The sequence below is a fragment of the Salvelinus fontinalis genome, chromosome 5 (assembly GCF_029448725.1).
Source record: "Salvelinus fontinalis isolate EN_2023a chromosome 5, ASM2944872v1, whole genome shotgun sequence".
In the NCBI taxonomy this organism is placed as follows: Eukaryota; Metazoa; Chordata; class Actinopteri; order Salmoniformes; family Salmonidae; genus Salvelinus; species Salvelinus fontinalis.
This window is the reverse complement of record NC_074669.1, coordinates 26641759-26652795: the sequence shown is the minus strand read 5'-3', so window position 1 is coordinate 26652795 and position 11037 is coordinate 26641759. Positions and strand designations below refer to the sequence as shown.

Here is an 11037-nt window from a genome sequence, read left to right as displayed (position 1 = left end):
TCTACATCCTCTCGTACCTGATTGGATAGGTAGTTGTCATTTCCCTTACAGATCTAGGAACAGTCTACAGTTCAATAACGACATAGAAATAGAAGAAGGGTAAACAAATACACTGACGGTAAATCAGTTCTTATTGGATGGTCTCATAAGTATTTTACTATCATAGTTGTCTGAGATGGTTAACGCGACTTAATGATTAACTTGATCTTACAAATTATTTATTCAATACTGTAAGTGTAAATGTAAAATGCACAAAAATATGTAATACGGCAAAAATGTGTCTCTAAACTGCAGGGCGTTCCCATTCGATAGTGCCACGTCAAAGTGACGGATGTAGCTAGGTGTACTCGAGGGGGCGGGGGTACGGTGGTCAATACAAGAATTACCGGATAGACGCTGTCCGACAGTATTGATTCATAGACATTGCGTTGAAGGTAAGCTTTTATTAACTTAATCTGCTACTCACTTCGTTACATTTTCATCCAATAGTCTAGTTAGTGCATTTTGTTTTTCAACCAGGGTTGTAAAATAGCTGTGAGGTTTCAATTCTTGTCGCGCCCCCCATTGGTAGCGTGCTGTTGTGTAGGACCACAAATTGAATGATGATGATAAAAGTCTGTAGGTAGTTAATATCTGATTTGGTTAGGTAACATAACCGCAGCTTTATGGATCGACATGATGGTGTAAAACGTGTAGTATTACGTTTGCTAACTAACATAGTAATAGCCTGCTTGTAAATAGTTTTGATGCATCAATGGGGGACTCCTTTATCCATTGTATGTTAGAACACTTCCCATGTCGTGGATTGTCTGAAAGCCGTGGAAATGTTCTGGGAATTTTAGTGTCAATGATAAAACTTAATCGAGGATCTGGTTTTACCCTGCTTATTGCAGTAGACTTGGCTTCAAGTTAAAGAAAAGTTACGCCACTATTGGGGTGCCAAGTTGACAGCTCCGCTCATCTGCTGATGTAAATCAAGGGGATATGGTCAAATGGGCGTGTAGTCTATCTAGTACAACAAGTCCCCTACTGGAATGTCGTCATAGATGTCTACTGAAGTCACCAAGCTTTGCTTGAAGAAACATGGCAGGCACACCCATGTAATTATTGGTCCCACAAAGATCATGGATGTACGTGTTGCTGTTCACCATATTTATGACAAAAATCCAGATTGAGAAACGTCTTCTCTTTTTAGTCATTAAGCTAGGGTTGAACCAGAGAGGACCCAGCATCTGTTTCTAATTAAGGGCAAGTGTATTCCAATGATGCTGCGCCAGTGCTTCCTAATACCTATCTGATGTGACTATGACACTCACAATCATTTTCTATTGTATTGGGTGTGGTAGATTTCAGAGGAGATTTGAGCCCAGTAATGTGATCCTCATGACTGTGTGGGCTAGTTAAATATCCCTGACACTTACAACACGTTCCTGTTCGCTTCTTTTCTGGGTGTGGTAGCTCGTTTCCCGAGAGGAGATTCTTCTACAGTAGCTTAACCAAGCAGTGTGATCATCGTCATGGAGAGCACCAGAAGCATACTGACCCAGAGGTTGGCAGAAGCTGGCCAGTCTCACCTCCTGCAGTTCTGGGATGAGCTGACCCCTGAGCAGCAGGCTGAGATGACCTCTGACCTGGAAGCTATGGACTTCCAGGAGATCAACAGGTTCTTCCGCAGTGCCATGGAGGTGTCGGGCAACAGCAAGCAGGAGAAAATGGACGCCCGCATGGAGCCAGTGCCCAGGGAGGTGTTGGGTAGCGTGACCAGGGACAGAGACTGCCTCAAGGACTGGGAGGAGGAGGGTGAGTCATCTGGTACAGGGGTTCCCAAATTGTGGATTGCTTGGGACCAGACCAGAGTCAAATCCATATGTCCAATACTTGAAAAGTATTTTAGTTGTGGTTGGTTTAGCTTGGAATTGACGGTTTTGGTAAAGTCGGTCACAATGATGCATGCATTTCAGTCAAAATAGTGCATCTCTGCCACTATTTTAAGCTGTTTCTATTGATCTCTTTCAAATTGTGGCTAATTTAATTCAAGGGATTGAATTCCACTGGTTTTCAACAGCTTAGATTATTTTACATGCTACCAGGAAGTGAAACAGGCAGGTAGGGAAATCAGGTATGCAGTATAATGTTATATAGTAGGATGTCTTCTGCCTAGTGTTACATTCTAGACTAGTCGTGAAGTGTGTGCAGCGCGTGTGTTTGTGTGTGTCGGTTGTCTCAGTTGCGCGACGGCATAAACTAAGGTAAAACATTATGGCCTCTCAGCTGGATTTGCTCAACTCCTGTGTCCTCGCTCCTTCATCTTCTCTCGCCTCCTTTTGAAAAAGGTAATGGGTAGTCGAGGAGAGACTGTGGATGAAAATGCTCTTGTATGAAATGAGACTCCTTTCTCCACTCGCGCATCAATCAGGCAAATTATGTTAACAGGGGTGCATCCCAAAATAAATGTAATTTATAAATAACAAATTAAGTTAATTGTGCAAGACATTTTTATAGGTAAAACGATAAATAATATTTTTAAACGTTTGCATGCTTTTCTCCTCCAACAAAACAAAAGAGGATTCAAAGGGCATGTGGCAGATATCAAAACTCTTCTGCGAAGGTGTCTGGTAGGATGCACATGACTATCCTTGATGAAGCATGGATATTGAAGAGGGGAGGACACTCTTCAGTTAGCCTAGTAATGAAGTGATATCTCGTTGACCACTTATCGGTTTCCGGGTCACGGAGGAGTGAGGGTGGAGGACAGACTTTTGCCCAAATGAGTAAAGGCCTATGGAGTACAATTTCCTCCAACTAAGCAGGGCTACTGAAACTAACCTTTCCAACATGTCCCTGGTAACCCCCTTCAAACAGCACAGTGACAGGCAGCAGAAGGGATACTTTGCTGTGATCAGGTAATGGCAACTCTGAGGGGGTTAAACAAGACCTGGTAACCCTTACATGACTTGGCAACCTTAAAGGTTAGGGGATAAACCATGATGTTGAAGTGGGGGTCCAGCTCAATGTTTAGCAGGCCTTAGCTGGAGCTGAGGAGGTCCAGCCTGAGGGATGGAGGGGAGAAGCAAGGGAGCATCTGGTTCTGGTTTGGGCCTGACGTAAATGGGGTACTGCGCCCTCATTCATGAGGTCATCCAGCGCTGCGTCAGTTCTTAATCATGGTGGTGTGTCAAGGCAGCCAACATCTACAGCAGCAAGCTAAGGATACATACACCCCAGGGTGTGTATGTGTGTCAGAAAAGCCAAAGCCTACAATGGTACCTCCCAGTCCACTCTCAAAGGCTCAGAAATGTGAGTGCACTTGTGGGTTAATCACCAACTCTTATAGCAACAGTTTAGGTAAGGTAAAGTAGAGCTGTATAGTAAGGGTGTTGTTGACCTAGTACACCATATATACAAAAGTATGTGGACACCCCCCATCAAATTAGTGGGTTCTGGGATTTCAGCCACACCCGTTGCTGACAGGTTTATAAATTTGAGCACACAGCCATGCAATCTCCATAAACAAGCATTGGCAGTAGAATGGCCTTACTGAAGAGCTCAGTGAATTTCAACGTGGCACTGTTAAGGATGCCACCTTTTCAACAAGTCAGCCCTGCTAGAGCTGCCCGGTCAACTGAAAGTGCTGTTATTGTGAAGTGGATACGTCTAGGAGTAACAACGGCTTAGCCGCGAAGTGGTAGGCCACAAAAGCTCACAGACCGGGACCGCTGAGTGCTGTAGTGTGTAAAAATGGTCTGTCCTCTGTTGCAACACTGACTACCGAGTTCCAAACTGCCCCTAAAAGCAACGTCGGCACATTAACTCTTTGTCAGAAGCTTCATGAAATGGGTTACCATGGCCAAGCAGCCTCACACAAGCCTAAGATCACCATGCGCAATGCCAAGCGTCGGCTGGAGAGGTGTAAAGCTCGCCGCCATTGGACTCTGGAGCAGAGGAAACGCGTTTCTGACGGACAAATCTCGGTTTGGCTGTTGCCAGGTGAACGCTACCTGCCACAATGCATAGTGCCAATTGTAAAATTTGGTGGAGGCAGAGTAATGGTCTGGGGCTGTTTTTCATGGTTCGGGCTAGGCCCCTTAGGGAATGACATTCTAGAATATTCTGCTCTTCCAACTTTGTGGCAACAGTTTGGGGAAGGCCCTTTCCTGTCTCAGCTTGACAATACCCCCGTGCACAAAGCGAGGTTTATACAGAAATGGTTTGTCTTGATCGGTGTGGAAGAACTGGACTGGCCTGCACTGAGCCCTGACCTCAACTCCATCGCAATGAGCTGCGAGCCAGGCCGAATCGCCCAACATCAGTGCCTGACCTCACTAATGCTCTTGTGGCTGAATGGAAGCAAGTCCCTGCAGCAGTGTTGAAAAGCCTTCTCAGAAGTGGGAAGCATCAACTCCATATTAATACCCATGATTTTGGAATGCGATGTTTGACGAGCAGGTGTCCACATTTTTATTTTATGTAACCTTTATTTAACTAGGCAAGTCGGTTAAGAACATTCTTATTTACAATGACGACCTAGGGTTAACTGTCTTGTTCAGGGGCAGAACGACAGATTTTTCCCTTGTCAGCTCGGGGATTCGATCTGGCCCAACGCTCTAACCACTAGGCTACCTGCCGCCCCATGACTCTTGGTCATGTAGTGTATGTTTAGATTGTGAAGTTGAATGCAATTGAACTATGGTTATTGGGTTATCCTGCTGTTTCAACCTGCAATGATTATATCAGGTCACCTTGCCAAGGTAGATTATACTTCAGTCGTTATAGCCATAAAAAGTTGATAGTATTCTTGAGTTTTGTCAACCATCACAAGTATGTTTTGGTTTCAGTTATATTGCTTGAATAAGCTCTGTTTGTACCATATTTACTTTTTGTTAAATTATGGTCTCATACATTAACTGTTATTCTCTCAACTCCTTTCCTAGGTCTGAGGTGTGTCTCCCAGAGCAGGGTGGCTGTTCTTCTGCTAGCGGGGGGCCAAGGGACCCGGCTTGGGGTGTCCTACCCAAAAGGCATGTACGATGTGGGCCTGCCTTCCCACAAGACCCTGTTCCAGATCCAGGCTGAGAGGATACTGAGGCTTCAACAGCTGGCAGAACAGAGACATGGAGCCAAGTGCTTCATCCCCTGGTGAGACTGGGACTGGCAGCATAATAATACACCAAATGGGTTACACAGCACATAACATGCAGCTAGTGCTGAGTGACTAGTGCTTTTTGAGGTTGGTTCGATTATAAAACATTTTTTATCACGGGTTATGATTTCGGTTTCTATAAAAAATAAATGGACATTAAATGCATTATGCATTTTGTGGGTTGAATGGTCTCACACAGATTAAACAATTAAAAAGCAAACATATGTAATTATTTTAAGATGGTCATACCATGGATCATTTAGAGATTTTCATTTTGAATTTTAGGACCCCTTTAAGTATCAAATTAAATATTGAATTTGGCCTTTACTACTATAGCCCACAAACGCATTGAATAACACATTCATACATGGCAAAAAGACAGTAAAAAAAAATGATCATAAGGAATACGATTTTGAATTGTCTGTCGTATAACTAGGAGACATAAGAAAGCTCTGTGTGTGTGTGTGTGTGTGTGTGTGTGTGTATATACACTGCTCAAAAAAATAAAGGGAACACTTAAACAACACAATTAACTCCAAGTCAATCACACTTCTGTGAAATCAAACTGTTCACTTAGGAAGCAACACTGATTGACAATAAATTTCACATGCTGTTGTGCAAATGGAATAGACAAAAGGTGTAAATTATAGGCAATTAGCAAGACACCCCCAAAAAAGGAGTGATTCTGCAGGTGGTGACCACAGACCACTTCTCAGTTCCTATGCTTCCTGGCTGATGTTTTGGTCACTTTTGAATGCTGGCGGTGCTCTCACTCTAGTGGTAGCATGAGACGGAGTCTACAACCCACACAAGTGGCTCAGGTAGTGCAGTTCATCCAGGATGACACATCAATGCGAGCTGTGGCAAAAAGGTTTGCTGTGTCTGTCAGCGTAGTGTCCAGAGCATGGAAGCGCTACCAGGAGACAGGCCAGTACATCAGGAGACGTGGAAGAGGCCGTAGGAGGGCAACAACCCAGCAGCAGGACCGCTACCTCCGCCTTTGTGCAAGGAGGTGCACTGCCAGCGCCCTGCAAAATTACCTCCAGCAGGCCACAAATGTGCATGTGTCAGCATATGGTCTCACAAGGGGTCTGAGGATCTCATCTCGGTACCTAATGGCAGTCAGGCTACCTCTGGCGAGCACATGGAGGGCTGTGCGGCCCCACAAAGAAATGCCACCCCACACCATGACTGACCCATCGCCAAACCGGTCATGCTGGAGGATGTTGCAGGCAGCAGAACGTTCTCCACGGCGTCTCCAGACTCTGTCACATGTGCTCATGTGCTCAGTGTGAACCTGCTTTCATCTGTGAAGAGCACAGGGCGCCAGTGGCGAATTTGCCAATCTTGGTGTTCTCTGGCAAATGCCAAACGTCCTGCACGGTGTTGGGCTGTAAGCACAACCCCCATCTGTGGACGTCGGGCCCTCATACCACCCTCATGGAGTCTGTTTCTGACCATTTGAGCAGACACATGCACATTTGTGGCCTGCTGGAGGTCATTTTGCAGGGCGCTGGCAGTGCACCTCCTCGCACAAAGGCGGAGGTAGCGGTCCTGCTGCTGGGTTGTTGCCCTCCTACGGCCTCCTCCACGTCTCCTGATGTACTGGCCTGTCTCCTGGTAGCGCCTCCATGCTCTGGACACTACGCTGACAGACACAGCAAACCTTTTTGCCACAGCTCGCATTGATGTGTCATCCTGGATGAACTGCACTACCTGAGCCACTTGTGTGGGTTGTAGACTCCGTCTCATGCTACCACTAGAGTGAGAGCACCGCCAGCATTCAAAAGTGACCAAAACATCAGCCAGGAAGCATAGGAACTGAGAAGTGGTCTGTGGTCACCACCTGCAGAATCACTCCTTTTTGGGGGGTGTCTTGCTAATTGCCTATAATTTCCAACTTTTGTCTATTCTATTTGCACAACAGCATGTGACATTTATTGTCAATCAGTGTTGCTTCCTAAGTGGACAGTTTGATTTCACAGAAGTGTGATTGACTTGGAGTTAATTGTGTTGTTTAAGTGTTCCCTTTATTTTTTTGAGCAGTGTATATCACACACATAGTTGAAGTCAGAAGTTTACATACACTTAGGTTGGAGTCATTTAAAACTCGTTTTTCAACCACTCCACAAATTTCTTGTTAACAAACTATAGTTTTGGCAAGTTGGTTAGGACTACTTTGTGCATGACACAAGTAATTTTTCCAACAATTGTTTACAGACAGATTATTTCACTTATAATTCACTGTATCACATACACTAACTTGACTGTGCCTTTAAACAGCTTGGAAAATTCCAGAAAATTATGTCATGGCTTTAGAAGCTTCTGATAGGCTAGTTGACACCATTTGAGTCAATTGGAGGTGTACCTGTGGATGTATTTCAAGGCCTACCTTCAAACTCAGTGCCTCTGATTAACATGGGAAAATCAAAAGAAATCAGCCAAGACATCAGAAAAAAATTGTAAGCCTCCACAAGTCTGGTTCATCCTTGGGAGAAATTTCCAAATGCCTGAAGGTACCCCATTTATCTGTTCAAACAATAGTACGCAAGTATAAACACCATGGGACAACGCAGCCGTCACACCGCTCAGGAAGGAGACTCATTGTCTCCTAGTGATGAACGTACTTGTGTGTGAAAAGTGCAAATCAATCCCAGAACAACAGCAAAGGACCCTGTGAAGATGCTGGAGGAAACCGGTACAAAAGTATCTATATCCACAATAAAACGAGTCCTATATTGACATAACCTGAAAGGCTACTCCGCAAGGAAGAAGCCACTGCTCTAAAACCGCCTTAAGAAGGCCAGACTACGGTTTGCAACTGCACATGGGGACAAAGATCGTACTCTTTTGAACGTGTGTGTACTCACTCACTTATTACCGGTCAAAAGTTTTATAACACCTACTCATTCAAGGGTTTTTATTTATTTTTACTATTTTCTACGTTGTAAAATAGTAGTGAAGACCTCAACTACAAAATAACACAGGGAATCCTGTAATAACCAAAAAAGTGTTAAATCAAAATGTCTTATTTGAGATTCTTCATATAGCCACCCTTTGCCTTGATGACAGCTTTGCACACTTGGCATTCTCTCAACCAGCTTCACCTGGAATGTTTTTCCAACAGTCTTGAAGGAGTTACCACATTCTGAGCACTTGTTGACTGCTTTTCCTTCACTCTGTGGTCCAACTCATCCCAAACCATCTCAATTTGGTTGAGGGATTGTGGAGGCCAGGTCATCTGATGCAGCACTCCATCACTCTCCTTCGTAAAATAGCCCTTACACAGCCTGGAGGTGTGTTGTGTCATTGTCCTGTTGCAAGACAAATGATATTCCCACTAAGCCCAAACCAGATGGGATGGCGTATCGCTGCAGAATGCTGTGGTAGCCAAGCTGGTTAAATGTGCCTTGAATTCTAAATAAATCACAGACAGTGTCACCAGCAAAGCACCCCCACACCATAACACCTCCTCTCCATTTTTTACGGTGAGAAATACACATGCGTAGATCATCTGTTCACCCACAGTGTCTCACAAAGACACTGTTGGAACCAAATATCTCCAATTTGGACTCCAGACCAAAGGACACATTTCTACTGGTCTAATGTCCATTGCTCGTGTTTCTTGGCCCAAGCAAGTCTCTTATTCTTATTGGAGTCATTTAGTAGTGGTTTCTTTGCAGCAATTCGACCATGAAGGCCTGAATCATGCAGTCTCCTCTGAACAGTTGATGTTAAGATGTGTCTGTTACTTGAAATCTGTGAAGAATTTATTTGGGCTGCAATTTCTGAGGCTGATAACTCTAATGAACTTGTCCTCTGCATCAGAGGTTACTCTGGGTCTTCCTTTCATGTGGTGGTCCTCCTGAGAGACAGTTTCATTATAGCGCTTGATGGTTTTTGCGACTGCACTTGAAGACACTTTCAAAGTGATTGAAATTCAGTATTAACTGACCTTCATGTCTTAACGTAATGATGGACTGTCGTTTCTTTGCTTATATGAGCTGTTCTTGACATAATATGAACTTGGTCTTTTACCAAATAGGGCTTCTGTATACCCCCCCTACCTTCTCACAACACAACTGATTGGCTCAAAGGCATAAAGAAGGAAAGAAATCCCACAAATTAACTTAAGGCACACCTGTTAATTGAAATGCATTGTAGGTGTCTACCTTATGAAGCTGGTTGAGAGAATGCCAAGAGTGTGCAAAGCTGTCAAAGGGAAAGGGTGGCTATTTTGAAGAATCTCAAATATAAAATATATTTTGATTTGTTTAACACTTTTTTTTGGTTACATGATTCCATATGTGTTATTTCATATTCTACAATGTAGAAAATAGTTTAAAAAAATAAACTTTATATATATATATATATATATATATACACATACACACACACACACACAGTGGCAAGAAAGTATGTGAACCCTTTGATTTACCTTAATTTCTGCATAAATTGGTCATACAATTTGATCTTCATCTAAGTCACAACAATAGACAAACAGTCTGCTAACAATTATACTTCTTCATGTCTTTATTGAACACGCCGTGTAAACATTCACAGTGCGGGGTAGAAAGTGAACCCTTGGATTTAATAACTGGTTGCCTCTCTTTTGGCAGCAATAACCTCAACCATTCGTTTTCTGTAGTTGCAGATCAGGCCTGCACAACGGTCAGGAGGAATTTAGGACCATTCCTCTTTACAAAACTGTTTCAGTTCTGCAATATTCTTGGGATGTCTGGTGTGAACCGCTCTCAAGGTCATGCCACAGCATCTCAATCGGGTTGAGGTCAGGACTCTGACTGGATCACTCCAGAAGGTGTATTTTCTTCTGTTGAAGCCATTCTGTTTTACTTCTGTGTTTTGGGTCGTTGTCCTGTTGCATCGCCCAACTTCTGTTGAGCTTCAATTGGCGGACAGCCTTAAAATGTCTTGATAAACATGGGAATTAATTTTTCCTTTCGATGATGTCCAGGCCCTGAGCCAGCAAAGCAGCCCCAATCCATGATGTTCCCTCCACCATGTCTTACAATTGGGATGAAGTTTTGATGTTGGTGTGCTGGACCTTTTTTTTTTTTCTCCAGACATATTGTCATGTGTTCCTTCCAAACTACTCCACTGTGGTTTCATCTGGTTTTAAGAGTCAATAGATTCTCTTCATGATTAAAAAATGAAAAATAACCTACATTTCAGTTAATCGCTCAGCACCACATGCACATTACATCAAGCTGACCACCGACCACTGTTTCTCAATCCATTCTTGAGGGAACCGTTTTTTGTTTTCGCCCAGTTTGTGAAATCCCAAACAAACCATACAATAACAGGGTTGTATCAAAGATATGTTTTTGTTCCCCCTCTCAGTTCTTCAGTTTCATCTGTCTGATTATTAACTACACCTAGATATTGCTGACACTCCCCTGCGTCATTCAAGGAAGCTGTTTGATCCCAGAAAGGAGCAGTATTATACAATGCCTATAGAAAGCTAGTGGATTAAAAACGCTGTTTGAAGCTGGTGAACCAGAACTGAAAGTAACTTTAGTTTTGCTCCACCAGCTTCAAACAATATTTTTTTGTCATTGAAAATATACAGTATTTCACAGCGACGGTACAATGATTCCCTACACTATTCAGTGCTTGCTTTCTCACATAAATGCAAATTTAAGTGAAACGTGTAGAATTATAGCAACCGAGATTACCACTAGATAATACAGCCACAAAGTCATAACCGCTTTCCCAGTTTGGGAACAGATGCCACTCCTGCAGGAAATCAATAGGTGAATATAAAAGCAAATCACAACACTGGTTGTGACAAAACAAGTAAAACGGTGAAACACTATCATTCTTCTATTTGCACCAGATACATTATGGACATTTTCTGAAATTACAATGTTATTAAA

General features: G+C 43.3%; 1 protein-coding gene across 2 annotated transcripts in view; it reads left to right on the top strand.

The window, feature by feature from the left end:
- The first annotated feature begins 325 nt into the window (after positions 1 to 325).
- The window catches only part of LOC129855420 (UDP-N-acetylhexosamine pyrophosphorylase-like), a 30636-nt gene continuing 19924 nt past the window's right edge, over positions 326 to 11037 (top strand). The window contains exons 1-3 of one of the 2 annotated variants that reach the window (XM_055923068.1): positions 326 to 434; positions 1459 to 1800; positions 4932 to 5136. In XM_055923068.1, coding sequence (XP_055779043.1) covers positions 1518 to 1800; positions 4932 to 5136 — 488 coding nt within the window. In that variant the 5' untranslated portion in view covers positions 326 to 434; positions 1459 to 1517. The remainder of the gene's footprint in view (positions 435 to 1458; positions 1801 to 4931; positions 5137 to 11037) is intronic. The other variant, XM_055923069.1, reaches the window with a different exon arrangement.